The 23,985-nt window shown below is 36.5% G+C and overlaps 1 protein-coding gene across 2 annotated transcripts in view; it reads left to right on the forward strand.

Annotated features, from left to right (window-relative positions):
- The window catches only part of LOC135766910 (cadherin-18), a 156,613-nt gene that overhangs the window by 70,752 nt on the left and 61,876 nt on the right, over positions 1-23,985 (forward strand). Inside the window, exons 1-2 of one of the 2 annotated variants that reach the window (XM_065276413.1) lie at positions 5,462-5,641; positions 14,250-14,728. In XM_065276413.1, coding sequence (XP_065132485.1) covers positions 14,489-14,728 — 240 coding nt within the window. In that variant the 5' untranslated portion in view covers positions 5,462-5,641; positions 14,250-14,488. Of the gene's footprint in view, positions 1-5,461; positions 5,642-14,249; positions 14,729-23,985 lie in introns of those variants that run through there. The other variant, XM_065276414.1, reaches the window with a different exon arrangement.

Raw genomic sequence — 23,985 nt, forward strand, 5'->3', positions numbered from 1 at the left:
GTACTCATTTGTGGAGAACCAGCCCTTTATTTAATTTATTTTTGCCAGGTTTTGCTCAATCCAAAGAATTGGATTTGGATGACTATAATTTCAAGTTACGATTTTATTTTTGATTAATCTTTTCAGTTTTACCAAAGCATTTACCTAACATTACCAAAAAAATATTTTAAATACACTGTACAGTGTATTTATCATCTTAAATTCACCAATAGTCCACAATTACTGTAGGTCCAAATCATACCATTCAAAACATGCAACAAAAATGTTTCGAAAGACCTGAAAAAGAAAACCTGTGACTGAATGTGGTTATTCCTCTCTTTTGCTTGCATTACCCATAACACCCACTCACACTTAAACTCAACTTAAGACTTTGATATAAGATTTATCCAAGTGCATATTATATTTTCCTCCACAATTTGCTGAGCAATGATCTGGTCCGTTCCATATCTAGACCTCCATACGCCGTGTAATGCTTCACAAACACTGACAGGCAGGCCCAGCTGGAACTTGTTGGTGTTTCTTAAGGCTTTTCTGTTCTGATTTTGGGGAAATAATGTGTAACAGCTGAGAGCACCACACGATATGTGTAAATGAATGCAAATCATAAAATAATACAGTAAACACAGAAGGGGTGGATGATATGTGGCACTTGATGGGAATTATGGGCATTCAAATCCAGATAATTTTTACCTTTCCCAAAGATTTGCAGCTTTACAGCCTTTAAGATTTTATGCTTGCTGATTATGAATAATTTTACTAAAGGGGACATATCATGAAAATCTGACTTTTTCCATGTTCATGTGCTATAATTGGCTCCCCAGTGCTTCTATCAACCTAGAAAATGTGAAAAAGATCAACCCAGTAATTTAGTTTTGGTAAACCATTCTAAGCGAGCATGTGAAAAAAATCAGTTATTTAACTTTGGCTGCCTCTGTGATGTCAGAAGGGGATAAAACCGCCCCTTAATCTGCACTATCCAACCATGCCACTGCTATTTAGTACAGAGATCAGCTCATTTGCATTTAAAAGGACACACCCAAAAATGGCAAATTTTTGCTTACACCTACAAAGTGGCAATTTTAACATGCTATAATAAATTATCGATATGTTTTTTTTTTAGCTAAAACGTAACGTTATTTTACATCTTTAAGAAGTCTTGTGAAATGTCCCCTTTAGTAAGTATTGTTTCCCATCTGTTGTAGTCAGTGTTCGAATTGAAGGGGTCTAGGGGGGTCCCGGACCTGCTACAGTATAAGCCTTGAGGGACCCCCCATAAACCACAAAAATATAAATTAGGGGTTAGGGTTAAAAAACGCAATGTAATCCTTTTAACCATGGGCGAGGCTAGCCCCTTTTTAGGGGTGCTTCAGCACCCCTAAAAAGGAGCTCAGCACCCCTAAAACTTGGAGCAAGAAATGTATTTATTCTAAAATGTTCGTTCGTCTTTGACAAGGTTAAATAATGTCCAAAACATACTCCGTAGTTTGTGGTTTAAAATGTATATGCTAAGGCAGAAAATGAAAACCTCCCCGCTTAGCAAATGGTGTCATCCTCTTATTTTACTTCTCTGTACCTGCATCGCTTAGCCCGAGCGCGAAACACACGCAGAGTGAGAATCAGTTAAAAGTGTTGTGATGCAACTTTTTTGTTCAAATCTTACAAAATGTTTACGTTATGTTTATAATGAGCGAGTACATCACGAATCAATCTTTCAAGCCGTGTTTTTGTCTTATACTGAATCACCATGGTACACGTATAATAAGTGTTTATTTTCGGATTACACTGTAAAAAAAACCGTAGAAATTGCAGCTGGGTTGCCGGTAATTTACCGTAGATTTACATTTATGTTATTTACTGGCAAGAGTTTGTTCAAAGTTAAATGAACATTAAACATTTACAAGTCTTTGTCTTTACAGAGTAAAACTAAAAAAACAGCATCAAGCAAAACATTCTGGGAAACAAAATCTGAAGCAAAAAACAGAAAAGGGTTGATGATGATTTCTGATTCCCAGAATGCTTTGCATGAGGCTGTTAGTGTATAGTTTTATTCTGTAAAGATAAAGACTTGTTAATATTTAAAATTTATTTAACTTTGAACAAACTCTTGCCAGTAAATAACATAAATGTAAATCTACGGTAAATTACCGGCAACCCAGCTGCAATAACATTGAAATTTCTACGGATTTTTTTTACAGTGTATTTTAGGCCGGCGGGTACCCGCGCGCTGCGGAGTAGTACAGTACCTGGGTGACTCGTCCATAGACATAAACGGAGAGAAGTAGTGCCGGTTACAATGTTCTTCCGCAAGACACATGCAGTTTTGTGCGTCTCAGTGGGTAGTTGCATACAGTACGTGTGTCTTCGTTGTTAAAGTTTATTGTATGATTTATCGTTAATTTGAGACTTATTTTAACAATCGGGAGTCATGTAAACATGACGTCACGTGCGTCTTTTCTGGTCAGTCGTCATGAAAACATGGCGTTTGGAACAGAGTGAAAACAAACTACATATCACTGTATACCAACAGTACCGGTAAGTTATGTGTGAAATCACTAACTGTCTGACTAACTAGACAATAACAATTTTTTTAGTTTATCACATGTAGATTAATATGAAGGGGATAACGTTTTTAACCCTTAGTGCAGGAGTCACAAGTGTTTTGTTTTAGACATATAGACCCTTTTACAGCCCACGTCACTGTGACGTCACCGCTCTAGCTGGAGGCAAAAAATAAGTAGGAACTCATAGCCGGCGCGCTAAAAGTTTGAGTTTTTGACTTTAAAATGTCATCTTGTTGTGTTTTTGGCTGCCAGATTAGAAGGAACAGCACTTTTGGTTCAAAAATTAAGTTTTACCGAATCCCGGCAGACATTTCTTCACAGAAATCAAGAAGACAATTGTGGTTGAATGCAATACGGCGTACAGACTAGACAGAGACGATAATAAATAATACTCGTGTTTGCAGTGCACACTTCATATCAGGTAAAATAATCTATGCATATGTACTGTTGTGTTGGTTTTATCTAGTACAAATCAGCAAGTTTCTGTTTTATAGGTGAAAAGTCGCCAACCGCGCTATTGTTTAGCTTAAATGTTAAACAAAAATACAGCGATAGATGTGTATGCCATCGTTTGAATAGTCTCTTAAAATAATCCACATTGCTAATCATAGTTAGCCCAGTGATAAGTTACATAAGACAGTAAGCCTAGACAAAATTACCCAAATCCACCTGAAAGTAAGTCATATGTTGTCTATGAAATATCTAAAACCTGGTTAAAATCGCAAGAGTTAATTTACAAAAATACCTGTCACGGTCCCGCAGAATCAGTGACTGTACATATTCGGACAGATCCGAAACTTCTTCTGCATCCATGTTTAATAAATCCCTCCTAAAACGTGCTAGTTTAAGCTTGTCAACATAGCCTCTGCGGCTCTTTCTGCCTCAAGCTAAGCCCCGCCCACACAAATACGTCACAATGTTTACCAACTGTAAAAGGGTCTATAGTAAAGGTAATGGTTCAATTAAAGGACTGTTAAAAGAAAAGCTGCAAATTAAACTATAAATTAACCTACCATATGTTGTAGGCATAAAAGTTATAAATTAGGAGATTTGTCATTTTGACAAAGGCTTAAAACGACACACTGTATATCCACATAAAACCATACCCACACTGCTGCTGTAGCCCACCTTTTGTCCTGATACTTTAATATGGCATTAATGGCAAAAAAGTGCAAGCTCGCCACTAATTAGAAATAAAAAAGGTTGGCAAAAAAATGCATCTCAAAACTCATCAGATTGATGCTTTAAAATATGTAATTTAAAAAAATTCTAAAGGGGAGCATGCTCCCAGACCCTAGAGGGGTAATTTTCTTCTCATCTTTTTCACCCCTGACCCGTTTTCATGCCTGAAAGGTCTCCAAAAAAATCTGGATTTTGGAGTTAGTTGAACCAATGTTAAAATGATAGTTATTTTACAATAGACATATTATTGGTTTCTGTAGGAAAAAAGAATGGGTGGTGGCAGCGGAGCTCATTGGGTGCCCAGCACCCCTAAAGCTCTAACCCTAGAATCGCCTCTGCTTTTAACCAATACAGTATTGTAAAATTATGTAATTTGAGAGTAGGGATTGAGGTCCGCCCTATTTTACCCCTTTTCGCTTTAAAATTTCTGGCCTTGCAGTGTTTCACACTAATTTGAGGAATAAAAAACGTTAAGGGTTTGAATTAAGGGTAATTTGGGGTTTCTTTGATTAAAATCAGGATCAGATGATTGTTGATCCAGGATCACATCTTACTTTGTCAAATCACAGCGACCCTATAATGAGGAGGGGTGGGGGTTGGCCAGGGGGTGGGGCTTAGGTAGGGGACCCCCATAAGCTTTGACATAATTCGAACACTGGTTGTAGTGTCAAGGTAATGGTTTATTGTTTTATTATTACCTAATAACAGTTCAGAGAGTCAGTATACAGCTTTGTGTTTCCTGAGCCACAAGATTTCATTTGAATTTGATTTATTCCTTTATTTTACAATTTATATAACAAATATGTGTTTATTGTTGCATAACTTTGACACCTGATCATTAACTGTTTTATAATAAGGTTACAGCTTTATTTTTAATTTCTGCAAATGAGCAAAAAATTAACTAAAACATATACAATTTCCCAAAACAGCAACACAAACAAATGTAATAAACATAGTAAATCTCAGATTTGATAGTTCCTACTGTTAACGGTAAAATTTAACATCAAAGGCTCAGTGCCAGACAGTTTCATTTTACAGTAGCTCACCTGCAAGGACACCGGCAGATTTCAGAACGAGGAAAAAATGTAAATAAATAAATGCAGCCGAAAAGATAAATCATCAACCAGTGCCGAGGCTGAAAGGAAGAGGGAGACGTGCAGGTAATGATGGATCGCTTCAGAGAGCCGGCTGAGGGTTTGATGACTAGGGGTTGCGGTACATAAAGCTCTTTCTTGTCCCTCAAGGCCTCTGTTTTATCACATTTTTATCTTACCTTTCCACAGAGCCACTGCCCTGTTCCTGATGCCCTCTGTTATGTTATGAGCTGACAGGGTACCCTTTCTTTGAAAAAAAAAACTGTCTGTCTTGAGGGGCTTCACTCGCACACGTGCTTCGCATGCATCCCTCCACTCGTCCGCCTCCTCCGCGCTCCCCCTATATTATTAATTAGGTTTCCTTCTGGAGCAGCGTTATTGCCTCAAACCAAACGCTGCCTGCGATACTCGCCGAGAGAACCTGTGTGCCTCTCCCTGCTGCAGACGGAGGGGATATAAAGAGACTAAAAGATAAAGTGAGAGAGGTAGAGTTAGATGTAAAGCGAGAGTGTGTGTGTGTGAGAGAGAGAGAGAGAGAGAATAGGAAATGTAAGAGAGGAGCGAAAAAGCAGAGCTGACTTTCGATGTGTGTGTGTGTCTGTGGATATGACAGTGCATGCGGTCGGCCAATCAGGACACAGCTCTCAGCTGCAGCAGGCTGGCAGATTTTGGAGGCAGTGGACTGTTCTGGGGTGGATTGAGAGCTGCAGATGTACTCAGTGTGACTTTAAAAATGTGGAGGAACATTGAAAGCACTCGTCCGTATTATACAGCATTGTGTTCTTTTAAGGAAAGACTAAGAAGGTAAGAGACTTATTGTTTCTTTCATATCTGATTGGATCTGTCTCCCGCTGATTGAGGGTTTAGGGTTGCCGTTTGTCGGGCTTCTGAAGAGGCAGCGTTCTGAGAAAGTCGTAGACAGAGTTGGTCTGTCTACATGCATGTGCTCACAGATAAATCAGAGCAGCTGCTTGTGAATAGGAAGGCAGTGTTTGTCCATTCATTGATCTATGCATCTCTCATTGCCAACACACTTCGGAGTTTTATTCTTTAAGGCTACGTCTCACTTTCCTATGAATGCAGGGCACGGCGAGTGAAGCTGTCTAATGCTTGGGTGTTTGATATTATAGTCCTTCTTGATAGCCTCATAAAATATGTATGTGAAAAACATTTGCTCTTCGTTTTTTTCTTTCTTTCTTCTTTCTTTCTATTGACTTTGTAATTGTATAAACATTTACTGTCCTCAAGTTTTTATTTCGCAAGCATTTTGCTTTTCATGGCTGCATGCACACAGAATTGCAAAAATTATTTCAGTAAGAGTATGCGTGACAGGCAGACACTGAGTTCTGACTGTGAATGATAAAGTGATTTTATGGAATGCATGGGGGAAGTTGTCTGATCTTCAGGGTCAGTCATGTTTGAGAAAATGCCTTCATGCAGTGAACATGCCAAGGTGACAAACATGCATCAATGAATTCCTGGATTCCCTCCCCTGATATTAATAATCCTGTAGCAAGCAATCAGTCTCAGCATCACCTTCTCACACCACTGGATTGAGTGCAAATGCAGGGAAAGGCAGCATGGAAATTGTGAGGTTATAAAACCACTTCTGTTCTATAAAAAGATCTGCAATTTGGTGCTCAGAAGTGAATAAGACATGAGAACTATGCAAAGGAAAAATAATAAATTGAATAAAGTGGGCAGAACCATCTACACCAGGGATATTGTAATGCTTTATGTTTTTTATTTTATTTTATTTGTATAACTCTTTCTGATGCATGAGCCATTTGAAAGACATTTAATAGAAAATTAAAATAAAATTTATCTTCATTTTTTTTCATTTTGTCACTGCCTCTTGTCATTTACTTTTAATATTAACAGAAAAAAAATAAGTTTAATTTAGGATGTTGATGCTGCTGCTTTTTATACACTGTAAATTAATTGTGATCAGGGTTTAAAATCTAAACACGACTTTTGTCATATTGGATGACCTACCAGGTGTTGTAGGAGAGCTTGACAAATCCTCCTCATCCTTTCAAAGCAGCAACATACTGCATAACAACTCTATGTGTAGCTTTTAAAGAAAAAAAATAACAATTGTGACTCCTATAATCAAATTTAAATGAATATTTAATCAGAAATGTTTATTTACTTGCATGTTAAAATGATTAATTCAAGCATTGGGTGAAGAAAAGGGCCAGCAGGAATGAACATTGAAGAACGTCATTGTAAGAAGACGCCTCTCAGTCATTCTTCCATCTACTTCATTCCAATTAGCATCCTAATTAGCTTCACTGAATTCTAATCAGTATTACAAATTTGTTTTGAAGACCTCAGGAAACCTACGTGAATCAGTCAAGACACCTTTGCTCTTGAAATGCAAAACAAGGGCACATGAGATATCGATGTCTTTCCAGTTTGCTTGAACATTTTTTCATTTACATATGTAACATCATTTGATATCTTTGCTCTGAGTGCACGTTCATTAACCTTTAACATCATACAGGTTCTGTTGTTTTTACAGTTCCTGTAAACATTCCAGCTCAATTCAGTTAATTAACTGAATTAGTTGATGTTTTTATTCTTTATAGGTTGTCTTTTACAAGTTGGCTGTGAACTGGCATTCAATTTGCACTATAGCACTTTATTATCACCAAAAAATCTCTTTCTTTAAATCTCTTTGTCTTTAAAAGAAATTCAGAAAATGAAAAGGCATTTTGGGAAAACTGAAAAAGATCTGTAACATTACACATTTATGAGCGATGAAGTTTGCATGACAAATTGTGAAGATAAAGATTCAGCAGCAGAGCATTTTTGACTGTTTCTGTAAACTGGAACAAAATCAAAGAAAATGGAGCTGTCTTCCAGTATTAGTCAAAATGCACTCAAAAAGCTATTTCTTTTCAAAGCAACACAATACGCTTGAAAAGCGCGTGCGAAAAGGCTCTACCCTCCCTTGTCCTCTCGAAACATCTTCAGCAAGGCTCTGTAAATAAATTGCATTTCTGATTGAGCGGATGGACATTAATCTGAATGAGAATTCATTTCCATTCAATGCAAGATTCATACGCTTTCCAAACTCTGAAACAGTAAAATGTGTTCAAATCGAAAGATTTTCTTTTATTAAAGAACAAGAACGTTGTGCACAAGAATAGCACAACGTCATGGCTGGCATGACTTCAATTTCTCATACAAAATACAAAACATTTCACACAAAAAATTTCTTCGATTTGCATAATTTGAATTTAATTTGTGTGCAATTAGCATACTTTGATGAAACTGGGACACCAAGTTATTATGTTTCCTTCAGGGCCGCTGGTGTCCATTCCAACATTTCTCCTCATGTTCCCACTATTTCAGGTACAAATCTCTTGCAGAGATTCAAATCTCAGGGTTTTACAATTGAGCCACTTTTCTTCTCTTGGACAGACTCAGCACCATCCAATGACCCGAGGTCAATTGTCTGGTAATTCTTATTGGTGCACAGAGTTGAATCAAGGCCAGTGGGTTCAGCCAGGCATTCAAATATCAGTTACGTTTCATCACACAGGTGAAGCCAAATACACACAGCTGCATTCAGAGATGTTGATTCTAGGCTCTTTCCTCTTCAAAGTCATTTCTAAAGGTCGAAATGCAATTCTGAGCTGAAATGTGAGCACCCTTATGGCCTAGATGCTTGTTTATGTAGGTTTGTTGAGGAATATTTGATAACCCAGAGGGAACTGTTATTGATGAAGGGTTGTGGCTCTTTTATAGCTTTAGGGACACTTCTTGGTTATGTATAAAGTCTTTTGAACTCCATCATTGTAAAAAACAAAATTCTTGTCAAATTATTTTTTTCTAACAAATTAAGTTAAATCATTTTAACTTGTTTATGTCAACTATATATTAGTCAAATGACTTGCATATTGTATAACCAATTTGATTTATCATGCATGCAGCACTGCAGCATTTTTGTCTACACTGTAAAGAATGCACTTAAATTTGCAAATATAATTAGCTTGGATTTACAAGTCATTTTAATTTTTATTTTTATCTTGACTAGTGATGAGTTGCTGTAACTTGAAACTTATTCCAACCTTATTGGATTTATAAGTAGCAAGTCATCTTAAACTTACAGTGAATAGAAAATATACAAATAATTACTCATTTATATATGCTGGGTTGTTTTTAACCAATGACTGGGTAAATATCGGACAGAACACACTGCTGTGCAACAACCCACAATTTTTAACCCAAAGGTGTGTTCTGTCAAAGCCCATTTAGTCATGTCAGGCAGGCATGTTGGCAATGTCTACAGGCAGTTTCAGTCATGCAAGACTAAAGTCGAATGAGAAATGGATGAGACAGATGTCTCTAAAATTGTGTGCAAAAATCACAATTAAACAATTGAAACACACAATTAAACTTGACATCAACAATAACATAACTTTAGCTTTATGAGCTTTTGCCCTTTTTCATGTCATTAGCTGCTGCACATGCACACAGATTGGCAAGCGGCATACACGACTCTTTACAGTATCTACCTTATTTTCGAATGCGGTAGTAAGTGACGTTGTTCCTTTTTCTGTGCAAGACTTCAGTTTCAATAGCTGGCCAGTAGAAAACTATGTTGAGGGAACACTCACAAAACATGACTAAAAACGTACATATTTACTACACCCGCCATGTATAACCCAGTCCAGACTGATCTCATGGAAATTCATGTAAAAGTCACGAAAAAAGTATACATTTATTTTTGTCCATAGCACGAAAATCAGCTTTTTATTGTGACTTGGGCACGAATGTCTTGTTTTGTTTCACTCGCACAATTTTCAATTAATAGTTTTTAGTGTCCATGGCACGACTTTCATTTTTCGCGTCATTTTATGTATTGTTTTCTCATTGTTTTTTCCTATTTTCTTACCATTATCGCTTGGGGTTGGGGTTAGAATCACTTTCAGTTACAATTTTAGACGTCCTAATCCAGACCCCAACTCTAACCTCAACTCCAGGGGAGAATGGCTATAAAAGCAGAAGATAAACAAAAAAGATGGACGACGTGACGTCACCTCCCTCCATTGTAATTAATTGAAGCCAAAAATGTCCGAACATGGTCGCCGCCATGTTACGTAAAAATGTCAATTTGGAGCCATGGCATGCGCAGAAGGAATCGTCCGTAGAGCCAGAGGTGGAGCCACAGTATCAAACTTCTGCCCAAATGCTTCTGCCCAATTCAATCACGCCAATCATAATGACACGCCCCGTTTCTATAGCATCAAATTACTAGCTAAATTAAAACGTATCACAAAAAAGAAAAATTAAACATATATCAGCATGATATCAACTACCGGAAACTTTTATTGGAAGTGTAAATATTGTTTTTTTATTTAGAGCAGAGTCCCATTCGTTTGAATAGAGAGGGCTGGGTTTATGACTTGTACTGCAGCCAGCCACCAGGGGGTGATCAAAGAGCCAGCGGCTTCACTTTTCAAGACTTAAGGGCTCGTTATAGTTGTGCGTAGGTCCTACGGTGTAGGTTCCGCGTCGGTTTTCATTTATACTTTTGCGTTGTCGTCCGCGTCGACGTACAAACACATGCCCAGACCGCTGGGAGGCAGTAACCACGCGTGTAACCACAGTAGCAGCGCGAACGTCAAAGAAGGGAAAACTTAGCAAGTTAACCCACAAACAAAGAAGAAACAGCAACTTTTTGTGTGTAATTTGAGGAGACCAGCAATGATGGAAGTAAATAAACAACGACTTTTGATGCAGTTTGAGTTAAATCACTCCTTAACATGGCTCATCTTTGTTTTCACCGTCACAAACCTGACGGGAGGGGTTCTGGTTAACCAATCACAGTGCTTGCGGTCTGCGTAGATCTGACGTGCTGTTAAAATTTTTGCGAGGTGCACGTCAGGCTACGCAGAGCTACGCACAGGCTACGGATAGCCTACGTAGCTACGGCATAGAACCTACGCACGACTATAAATCGGGCTTTATGAGGCACACCCGTTAGAAACTAACACATACAATCCTAACCCAAACCCCAAATCTACCCCCAAATAAATTAAACAATTTTTTTGTTACTATAACGCGACGTGCCGTGAGATCATGTTGCCCCGTAGGAGGATGAAATGAAGAAGTGGCCTGATACTGTTCATCGCATGAAGATATATTCAATTATTTTGTGTTGTTGCTTGATATTGATAGGTCTTCAATGCGCAACTATAAAATCAAAGGGGCATACCAGTACCTGTACAGCGGGAAAGTCAGTCCAGTGATTTATACCTGAAAAGACCAACAATTCATGTTTTTACCTTTTGTCACTCACAATACGACTACCATTAGCTCAAAGATGGCGCCACCCACATTTACATAATAAAGGTGAATAGAGCCCATCCCCCAAATAATCCTTTTGTCTTCATCAATTGATGATTGGTTCTTTTAACTGGAAAGCTCTCTTCACCAGAGCGACCATATTGAGTGTTGCATTGTCCTCTATTCAAAGTGAGAAGAATCAGTCTTTGCTATATCCAATATCATTGATTCTGTCCAATATTTGCCCAGTCATGGGTTATTGGAGAATATTGACTTGGGACAATTAACAACATTCATTAACCTCTCGACACGCACTAGCTCGCGGACGGAAAGACGTCAGTTTTTTTTAATGCTGCTAACAATATATATATAGCCTACTGTGTACAAACAACAATAATAATAACACTACTATACATCGTTTAAAAGGTACAATTGAGATACAATTGCTCTAAGCATCATAAATAAAGTATTTTGTTACAGAAGTCCTGATAACAACATGCATAATATAAACTGACTCCTTACCTTTGTGCTGGTATAAGGAACGCGAATCGAATCCAGTCTGTTTCAGATGTGTGAATAACCCATAAAAACTCTCCAACAAAGTACATCCAATGACCATTTTTGTCCACAAATGCGTATAATCCGTGAAATATGGATATATTTTCCATTGTTTACATCAGATTTCACATGCACGTCTTGTAATAGATTATAATATACAATCTGAGGACTATTTACATCGTAACACTTGTATATGAGATCACACTCGCGTTCAAAACCAGCGCTCAAACTTGATTGTACAAGTAGGCGGGAGTATAATACATAATATCCAAACAGCGTTCCTCCAATGACTTCATGGAAAATATTGATAGACAGAACGTGTAGCCAATTACAACACGAATTCAACGATCTTTGTGTGAAGCTTTATTTCCTGGTGTGGATACAGCATTTTATACGCTTATATGAGGATAAACAATAAAAAGAACGAACGTGTATGCATGTAAACAAAAGACTTTTATTTTGTGGCTGACTGGCACTTAGAAAAGGCACTAGTCTTACAAAAACTCTTGCAAGAACCTCATTTTTGGGTCTATTGACTTCAAACGTGAAATATAACTTCTTTAGACTTGTGGCTTTGGCCTCATTGCATTTCTAGGTTTCACACATATATTTATCATTAAGATTTTTAGTGTTAAAAAGATGTTATGCAAACAAAAAATTATTACAATGTACTTCAGCCTCTCTAACTTTAAAATTTTTTATCTTAAAACGAAGCTCAAAGTGTCTTCTATCTAATGATACCACAGTTATGCTTATACTATAAATGGTTTAGTAAAAACAGCCCTTTTAGTGAACGTAGGTATATTCATGGTTTCGGACCAGAATGGGGGTGCTTTTCAAGAGGTTAAAAAGCTAAAGTTCTTGCAAAGCCAGTGAAAACCAGGCAATGTTTGTTTTCTTTTTTGTTGTCCAATTAATTTGCACATGCATCTGCCCAGTCATTGTGTAATTTGTTTCTGTAGTGTTTTTTTTATCATAGATACATTTGATAATGTCATAAGCACCAGTCGATCCATGTGAGTGGGTCAGCGTCTTCAAAAACTAAAATTCCCACCAACAGTTTTGAAAATAAAACAGCTACAGAGGCTCTGTAGTTTAAATAAACCAAATATCTAATTAGGTTGGCTCATCTCTAAGTTAGCTTTTGGCAACATTAGAAGGTTATTGTGCAGCTTAATGTTTAGCTTATCTGAAAGAGGCATTTGTGTGCTCTTCGAAACGAGAACATTTTATGAGATTTTCCAACTGTTTTGAAATTCCCCAGTGTTACAAATAGCATAAGGGTAACATACCACTGTAACATAACAAATAAAAGAGTGCATTTCTTATTGATACTTTTGGTGGTTTATATAACAAACAATCCAATATGTTTTGTACATATAATTGTAAATCCATATGTAGAGTTTATAATCTGTAATGTTTATTTTGTTATTTTAATGTATTTATTACCACGAACGTACAATGATTAGAAAGCTTTTTAGGTCATACTGGTGGTCTAATGTTTTCTCAGCATTTGTTTGATATATCATTGACTCTTTTACGAAGATATTAAAAGACCATATCAACAAAAGCACTTTTAATGAATATTCATTTTGTCACATATATTTTCTCTATCAGACTATTTCTGCACTCATTCTATTTCTTATCCTTGGCTTATGTGAGCTATTAAATTCACATCCTGAAATGCTGATTCTCAACTTCAAATTAAATTTTTGCAACACACAAGTGATATAAGAACAATAACATTCCTGCCCTATACTTATTATTATTCCAGTGCAATTCTATAGAGAAGATGTGCTGCTCTTTTTTTAGAGATTTAAGTTATATTCACGTGTCCTACTGGCATCTTTTTACCAACAAAGGACTTAGTGTCTAAGATATCTCACTGTCAGTTTCTGATGCATTATGCATTCCAGTCATAAAATGTTAGAGCCCTGGGACATCGCTTTACTATTTCTGTCACTATTTTAACATCTTCAAAATGAAATGTTCATATGCAGCTAAGGTGACAAGAAATGCCCGCCCTGCAGCATTTTCAATGTTGTTTGTTTGTTTGGCATTTTAACGTTGGCACATTTCCATTGCATTAACCCTAAAGCATTAGGTATTTCATTTTGCTTGTTTCACCCCTACACTCTCCGAATATGAGGCAGTTTCTCCTCAACTGATAGATCAGAATTGACAGTGAGGCTGAGGAGTCAAGAGCTATGAGCTTCTTTTCCAAGAATCAGGGCCATGCATTGCACACCATTGATCTTCGGGATGCTATTCAGCCATTTGGATCCACTTGCCAGGCTGAGCGCTCATTACAAAGCATCCCTGCACCACCAGTCATGATCCTCACAATTATATTGGAACAGATGTTTCATCTAAAATGTATTAGATGTCTCACTGAATGTCAAATGGCTAGATTGTGATGGGCTTTGATTAAAATCAAAGAGTTTAGAAAGAAGCAAGGCAATTTTCACAAAAAAAGGACTAATCTAAAATTTGATGAGAAATTAATATAACCGTTGGCCCATGAAAGTACTCTCTGTCCTCTTTCCTCACACAGATGTTCTGTGGCGACCTGCCATCGCCTCAAGTGAGCCTATGGTGGATGTCATCTCCCCAATGAATCAACATAACCCGCTCTCGGTCCACGATGTGAGGGTTTCCCATTTGGTCTCAGCGACAACAGGATTTTAATTATGGCCACCATCCCAGGCCTGCGAACTGGTGTGATCGAACTCTAAAGCCGCCCACTGTGGGAGACCTCTGGGTGAGCTGAAGTTGGAGCAGTAACTCTTTAACATGAGATCAGCCAGCAGCCCTGCCTGTCTTTGCCCTCTGCTGCTGTGCCTGTGTGTGATCCAGAGGAGCCACGGGACGCCTTCCCCAACCAGTTCCGTTAGACCCACACTGAGCCACAACCAGTCCAAACCGGTCGACGTAGAGAAGGATGCGCACCATCGGCCCAAAAGAGGCTGGATCTGGAATCAGTTCTTCGTTTTGGAAGAGCACATTGGTTCGGAAGCGCAGTACGTTGGGAAGGTAAGAGCTCTTTATTTTAATTCGGGTTGAAAGGTTGTTGTGGACCATATGTTTATCCGTGCATTGGTGATTATCTACAACAAAGTGAGCTGTCATCTTTGGGGAGGATGGTTTGTTGAGCGAATTATTCCCCGAATGAGAGTCATTTTAATCTGTTAACAGGAGATTTATCAGTGGATTTATTAGTGTGGCATATTATTTGTTGAAGTCTAGGCTTTATAATGTCAACTTGTTTTTGTAATCATGTCATTTTCTTGGAACAGTGGAAAAGAATAATCAGAAACCCACTCCAGGTTTCTTGGAACACCTTGTTTTTGTGGGGGAAAGAGGGGTAATTTGGCTTGCAAATTACAGCCTGACCCATAACATTCATTCCAGTAATAACAACATAATTATTTTGACAGAGAAAATGAAGGATCCAGAGGTATTTTAATGATAACACATTAATCTGTTTTTATTTTTGTTTATGTGTTTGCTTTCATATGCAAGCTTGCAAAATTGCATTCTTACGCTTATGGTAGTTAGGGCTCCATTCATTTTCTGACTTGAACAAAATACAAAGATCCCTCTATGAGTTTAAGTCAAAAGCAGTAGAATCAATTATTTCATTCATTTATCTCTGTGAAGATTGGACAACTCTGTCAAGATGAAACCACCCTGTTTCATGAGTTTAAATAATACAGACAGCATCTGACATTGGTTCATTCAGGTAAAGGTTAAACTGGTGATGACAGAATTTATGAAGAAATGGCTGAGCAGCCATCAATTGTCTTACCTAGGCTATATCCATTGGGAACTGAGCAAAATGTGTGCATGCCTGTTTCCTTAGCAGAATTTGACGGGTAACTTAAGGTCTACCCACAGGAGTATATACATATGCTTACATTATCTACAATCACACACATTTACTTGGCTATCTTATGTAATTGGAATGAAATGATAGATTTCTACACTAACAGAAAACGTTTTCGATTTTTTTATAAATGAGAAAGCTCAAGCGTCCCCACAGTTGGTGAGATTTGCTTACTACATTTAGATTTATGCATTTGGCAGATGCTTTTATCCAAAGCAAATTACAGTACATTACTAAGTATACATTTGTATCAGTATGTGTGTTCCTTGGGTTTGAATAGGGCTGTGCAAAAATATCCAAGATGGTGTATCGATATTTCAATCTCAACTATCAACATTTTTAAAAACCCATCAAATCCCTCTGTGTGCATCAGATGACCTCCTCCGCCGCTGCCGTAGTTGTCGCTGTCCAGTCAAATATGGCCATTCGACCAATGTCTCAGAAGTTAGAGGTACAGTATAGTGAGAAAATGGCAGAAAATGTAAAAACACCTGCAGCTTTCAAAGTCGGCTAAATATTTGCTTGTTTGCAAACAGAGATTATGTTTTTTTGTGGGCGGAGCCCAATTGGTGGCAAAAAGTGACAGCTCTGCAGTAGCGGTGGGAAGTGTTTTAGCGTTAAAATGTCATTTTTATGGATCCGGTGATGTCTGTTTTCCCAATGTTTCCTTTTAGTGCAATGTTTCTTAGGGTTTTCATCACGTATGTGTAATTTTTAGATAAATTAAAATTTTATGGCTTGGCTACTGATATGTGTGCATGTATGTAATGTATACTGTACGTATTGTTCTTTATTGGTAAATCAATTATTTTTACAGTATGAATCGCTAAAGTACATATAAAAGCAAAACTGTCATTTATTATATATAATACAATTTATTAAATATTTCAAAATTTTCCTGTTTATTCCTTATATTTATAGCCAACGTGTTTGTTATAAAATTATTATAAAACTATTATGTTTACATACAAATTAATTTGCATAGGCCTGTTTATATATTAAAGGGACACAAGGCAGCATTTTTATGTTAATAAATCATCTTCGTAAGTCGGTATATGGTTAAATGACTCATTACATGACGAATGAAGACTCTCTCGCCCGCCCCTACCGTCTGTAGGAAGAATACCCCACTTGCAAGTTCGCTGTATCCGACCCGGTGTCCTTCAGTCTCGTATAGTCTTAGATATAGAACGCATTTACTCCCAGACACTAGGGGAAGCTAGTAGAGAAATAATACTCAGACTTGCCTTGTGTGCCTTTAATAACACTTTACATCATGTGTGTGTGTTATATTATATATTTATTAAGTATGTAAACATAATAATTTTAGAACAAACAGGAAAAAGACATAGGCTAAGATATAAGGTAAAAAGAAATAATAGAAAACGAAAAAATATGCAATATTTAATAAATGGTGATATAATTGCTTTTTCAGTACAACCCATTTAAATCTTTAATCTTTCTAAATAAATTATAAACATAATGTGATGAAAACCCCACTCTAAAAACAAACGGTGCTATATAGCACCAAAAGTGGTTCTTTGCTCGTAATCATAGAAGAACCGTTTTTAGTGCCATATAGCACCGGTGAAGCACCAGTGAAGCACCTGTGTAGAACCATATAGTTCTTTGTGGTGCTATAGTGGTGCTATATGGCCCCTATATGGTTCTACGCAGGTGCTACACAGGTGCTTCACCGGTGCTATATGGCACTAAAAACGGTTCTTCTATGGTTACGATTCAAAGCAACAGTTTTGGTGCTATATAGCATCGTTTGTTTTTTAGAGTGTATAAAAACACTTAGAGGGAACAGATTTGGACAGAACACCGGATATCTTCTCTAATTATTTTCTATTCTAATTATTTAAAGATTTCCAAATGATTTCATCACTCCAGTCTGTCCATTTAAGAACTTGTTACAACCATAAAGACCCATGTTCATCTTCAAATGGTGTCTTCGACTACGATATTCTATAAAAATGAAGGCCATCTTTTTTTGCATTCATATTTTGAACTCAACAGCACAACTTATGAGTTATCTTGCTTATTTCACTCATGTATAATTCCCTTTGGTAACACTTTATTTTACGGTGTCTTTGTTACACACACTACATGTAATTATTATTGTAATAACAGTTAATTATGCATAATTATATGCAACTAACCCAAAACCAAACCCTAATCCTAACAATAACTCTATAGTAAGTACATGTTGTTAATGATTATTACTTTGTACTTAAATGTATAATTACACTGTAACAGTGTTACCGTAACATAAAGTGTGACCTTCCCTTTTTTTCTGCCAGCACATTGCGCGCGCAGCTTGCAGCGACATAACGCAAAAACGACTACTCACAAAAGGTCTGTACTTAAATGTAAATGTATTTCTTACATACTGTTTTTGCATACTGAGATTTTGGAGACACTATTCATTGCGCATACAGATTTTTCCTGCTATACAGTCTCATTTTTATATTTTCATACAATAGGACATTGTTTTATTACAGCTGGATGTAACAAAGGGACACTTTAAAATACCACTAAGAAGTCTCTAAACTTAGTCTTATAAAAGTCGGTGAATTAAATTTTGTATGGAGTTGAGTCATTAACAGAAAATACAGAGCACTTATTGCATCATTTTAGCAGTCCTGCAGAGTTCTTGAAAAAAAAGAATTTACACAGTATGAGGACATTCTTTTATATTTTGGCCTGCAGAACATGAACGCTAAAAGGGCTCTTATTCTGCTCACATGGGTGCCACTTAATTTTGCCCAGCTGTGGTGTGACCTCTGTGCTGGACAGAGAGAAATTTAAACTGAATGTTTTCTTTGAGATATTCTTAATGGGAACCCCAACTGTGAAGAGCTGCATGCATTATAATTGCCTGCTCCTGACAAAATCTGTTATTAGAAAGACATTCAATATTTGTATTACTTTAAACAACCTTAACATGTAATAAACATTTGAACTTATGGAGGCCACTTATTGGCTTGATGGTGTTTACTGGTTCCATTTACAGGTACATTTTTAGAATAACAAAATGCAACTACATACACTGGTGTAAAAAGTGTTGGGCTCCTTCCTGATTTTTATTTGTTTGCATGTTTGTAACATTTTAATGTTTAAGATCATCAAACGAATTTAAATATTAATCAAAGAACACACAAGTTAAAACAACATACATTTTTTAATAAAGGTTTTTATTATGAAGGGAAAACAAAATTCAAATACACATGCGTCACCTGTCAGCAGGACACACAGCGGAGACGTTTCTGACTTATTAAAATAAATATGGAACCGGAAAAATATTAATTTATTTTAGAAAATATGACACGTTAATGTAGATTAAACTTACCAACAGTATATCAAATGAATCAACCTTAGAAATGTACGCAACATACACAGAATAATATTAATACAAAACATATTTTGCGCAAGTGCGCAATGAATCTTGGGATAGCCTGCTGTGAAGGATCCATTTTTTTTATTGTTAACAGCACAGAGAAATAAGAACACATTTTGAGGCTTCATTTTAAACATTCTTTGAATTGGGACAACCTTATTAGCATTAAGTTGTGCTGCTGTGATGGTCTCAGAATACATCCTTAGAATACGTAGAAGGTCGCAGCCTCCGAATTAGGGAACAGCTATCATGTTGAGAGATCCAAAGAAATTCAGGATCAAATTAGAAAGAAATTAATTAAGATCTATCAGTCTGGAAAAGGTTTTAAAGCCATTTCTAAAGCTTCAATTGACTCAGTTAAGGTCAGTGTTCATGACCATAAGAAAGAGACTGGGCAAAAATGAATTGCATGGCAGAGTTCCAAGACAAAACCGTTGCTGAGCAAAAACAACATTAACTATCGCCTCAATTTTGTCAAAAAAAATGTGATGATCCCCAAGACTTTTAGGAAAATACTCTGTGGACTAATGGTACAAAAGTTTAACTTTTTTAAAATGTGTTTGACCCATTAAGTCTATCAAAAAAGTAACACAGCATTTCAGAAAAAGAACATCATACCAACAGTAAAATATGGTGGTGGTAGTGTGATGGTCTGGGGCTGTTTTGTTGCTTCAGTACCTGGAAGACTTGCTGTGATAAATGGAACCATGAATTCTGTTGTCTACAAAAAACTCTAGAAGGACAATGTCTGGCCATCTGTTCGTGAACTCAAGCTGAAGCTAACTTGGGTTTTGCAGCAGGACAATGATCCAAAACACACCAGAAAGTCCACCTCTGAATGGCAAAATGAATGACTTTGGAGTGACCTAATCAAAGTCCTGACCTCAATCCTATTTGAGGCATGACCTTAAAATGGCCGTTCATGTTTGAAACCCTTTTGAAGGAATCAAAAATTCCTCCACAGCGCTGTAACAGACTCATTGCAAGTTATCGCAAACGCTTGATTTCAGTTTTTGCTGCTAAGGATGGCCCAACCAGTTATTAGGTTTTGGGGGGCAAGGATTCTTTCACACAGGTCTATGTGTGTTTGGATTTTGTTTTCCCTTCGCAATAAAAACCTTCATTTAAACTGCATTTGGGGTTTATTTGTGTTATCTTTGATTACTTTTTAAATTTGTTTTATGATCTGAAACATTAAAGTGTGACAAACAGGCAAAAAATTAAAAATCAGATAGGGAGCAAAACTTTTTCACACCACTGTATGATATACGATACTGAAAAGATACAGTAATCCTATTTAGTTTTCCTGTTGATTTAAGGTGCTATATAATAAAATGCATGTGATAGATAATGCAAAGATGTTATTTGGCAAATTATAAATATATGGCAATAGATTAAATACTTATCTAGATTAATCGCATGATTGTCATGAGTTAACTCAAGATTAACCGCAAAAATGAATCAGACATTTTTATCTGTTCTAAATGTACACCAATTTAACACTTTCCATGTTTATAATACTCTGTCAACAAGATGGTGTATGCAAATATATGTTTACACCAGCCAGTTGACATTTGACAGAACAGCAATAGTTTTTTATATGAATTTTCCTTTCAGAAGACCCTTATCTTTCTCCATTTTTGTTTTGCTGCTACATCATTTGTGACCTGTGCTGGCAAATTGAGTCGGAATGAGTCGGACAAATTACTTATTTATATTTTGACATTCTTAATTAAAAAACTTCAAAACAATGCATAATTTGTTGGAATCTGACAAAACATGACAGAACTACACCTGCTTGAAGCTGACAGAGTCAGATAAGTTAATTTTGAGAAAAATAGAAAATTAATTACCACAAAAAATACCACATCCTTACCTTAAAATCACTGGTAAAACTAGTAGATAAACTAATAGATTTTGCACACAGACAATCAAAAACAATATTAATATATGTTAAACTCTGTTTTCTTTTAGGTCTATTCTATAATGCTAGGATAATATAATTTTACACATCAGACATTTACTTAAAGGGGCAATAAGTAGGATTTTAAGTGTTTTATTAATCAAAATCAATGTCTTTATTAATAAATATGTCCTCGTTGGTGTCAAATGACCTCTGCCAGTGATCTGACTTTTCTTTGTAAGCTTAGAATTTCTTCTCTTTACTTACATTGAACGGGAAAGTCCAAGGAGGCATCCATATCGTTCCGCCGTATTGATAAACTATAATAGCAGAGAGGGACAAAAAGCACTTGCCTACCAACGCGTTTCCACAACGCGTTTTCATTCAGAAAACTTAAACCAGCTGAAACGGACAAGGAGATCAGCGATTACATAACGGCTACCATAGTTGCAACACGCATTTGGAAAGGGGAGGAGCTAATAAGCACTGTTCGTTTGAATGCAAAATACAATTCCACCACTAGATGGGGGTAGATCCTACTGATTGCCCCTTTAACACATAACAGATTATCTGCGTGAATGTTTTTGCATAAATCTGTTACAGTTTTTTTCGATTGCTAAACGACAGTGGGCACAACTGGAGTCACATGTGCAAAACTCTAACTACAGTCTGCACAGCAGCAGTTCATGTGGACCAAACTCTAGTTCGTTTTTCATTGCTTGAACACAGTTTTCAAAACTTTACACACTTATCCCATGACTTTAACCACAACCTGCACAACACTGTGGATTTACAGCACTTTGTTCAAATGCTAACACACTGCTGTCAAAACTGTCAACCACACATTCAAAACAGAATTGATTTCAGCATTGTGCCTTTTTGAAACACTGCTGATTGCAATTTCATATATATATTTTATATATATATAAAATATTACCTTTCATGTACTTTTAGTTTCTACCTTTATTTTCTCATTACTGTAATTCCGTAAATTACTTTGGACTACTGAAGCAAACTGCTAATTTTCATTTACCTTAAAGAATTATGATGTTCTGAAAAAAAATTATAAATCATGTGATAAATCAATAAATAAATCATTCTTTGAAGAAAACATTACTTTGTCTGACATCACTGAAATTGTTGAAACTGTAAAGATAAAAAGTTTGTATTTTGTGTATTGGTGTTTAATGTTAGTGTTTTTCCTCTCAGTGTGTTGTTAGTGACAGTGTGTGTTATCTCAGTGAGGGTTATGTTTAGTGTTTGGCTGCAATGAGCTGTTTTGAGCCATGTGTTAAAAGTTGTGCTCAGGTGACTTTTGGTAGTGCAGACTGTAGTTAGAGTTTTGCACATGTCGCTGCAGTTGTGCTCACTGTTGTTTAGCAATTGAAAAAAACTGTAATCACCCTCAGTACTGATCAAACCTACCAAATTTTTACCAAAATTCCATGATTTTAACTCTTTATCATGCCAAGTTCATAAGTGATGTCATTGATTTGGGGAAAACACACAAAATGACAGTTCTTCAATATAAAAAAAGGGATTGTGGACTGGGCTTTTTTTACTTTTCTCTCTTCTGCATGTCATAGAATAGTACAAAAGATTGGCTTTAATGCATTTTTAGTTTTTGTGCAGCATGTGTTTTTCGTGACTGTTTTTGCCCCATTGACTTCCATTATAGCAACTTCTTTTTTTGATTGCAAGCCATGATATATAATCATGAATTCTTGATCATTGGTGGTGGTGGTTTTTCCTTTTGCAAAGAGGTAGAATTTGTTTTTACTGTTGATCACCATGTGTGACCATTAACCCTTTAATAGACCTGTGCAAAAAACAGAGCTTGATTTCTGACTTGTACATTGAGTTATATGGAGTCTATGTGTGTGTGTGTGTGTGTGTGTGTGTGTGTGTGTGTGCGTGCGTGCGTGCGTGCGTGCGTGTGTGCGTGCATGTGTGTATGTGCGTGCGTATCAAACTGAAACAGGGGATAGATGTGAATCAAACCTGCAAGCATTTTGTTGGTGTTCTTATAGCGCATAAGCAGTTGGTTATGGATGATATTGTCTTAAAGAACTGCTACTGGAATATGTTTTTTATGTTTATGTTTACCACAAACAGCTGCTGAAAGAAAGCCAAGCACACACTTCTTTGCTGCACAGATCGATTTTCATATCAGATTTATTGTCAAATACATTTTTAGTGTCATCTCTGCTATTCTTAATCTACATGTGGCGCTCAGGTTTAAATTAAAATACAAAAGTATTACAAATAGTTACTACACTTACCATAGTAAAAACATAGTACATTTACCATACCAGAGTGTTATTAATATTGGTTACAAAACAACAATGGTGGCCAAAGCTCAAAACTATGATATGTGGACTTTCTTAATTTCAAATGAATACTGTAAATTCAGTGTCAGTGTAATTTACTAAGACACAAGTCTTCATAATTAGGGCACCATGAAAGCTGCTATGACAGAAATGGGTTAGGGCTTCGACTTGCCTTTATCGCTTTATTTTTTTCACACCTTCTCCTGGCTGGTCTCCCCAGACCACCATCTCCTCTCCACTTCAGTGGTCAGACAAAAAGAAAAAGAAAGAAAAGTAATTGGGGCCCAGGAAGACCTGTTCTACTAAAATGTTGCCTCTCCTCAAATATCTAGTGATGAGAACTATGTCACTTTCAAATACAGAAGAAAAATTTAAGTGAAACTACATTTGGGTTAGCAATGGAAGCAAATTATTAAAATTGATATCCCAAAAACATTCCAAATAATGGTCTGGGTGCAGTTTAAAATGTATTTGATATTAATTTATGACAAATTACAGTAAGGAATTTAATTTTTTTTACTAATAATTAATTAATCTTCTGAGGCTTATATCAATTTAATTTATTGTCTCTTTCTTTTTTTGTGGAAAATGTGGAAAATAAATGCTTTAATTGATTTAATTGAGTTTAAAGGGCACCTATTTCATTAACAACGTCACCAATCCCAGGAAGTAAACTGTTGCCTACAAAGGGATGCTCATATCAGTTAATTTTCCCGACCGACAACCGTAGCTTCTAAACCGAACATTAACCGTTAACTGATAAGATTT

This window comes from Paramisgurnus dabryanus, chromosome 6 (assembly GCF_030506205.2).
Source record: "Paramisgurnus dabryanus chromosome 6, PD_genome_1.1, whole genome shotgun sequence".
In the NCBI taxonomy this organism is placed as follows: Eukaryota; Metazoa; Chordata; class Actinopteri; order Cypriniformes; family Cobitidae; genus Paramisgurnus; species Paramisgurnus dabryanus.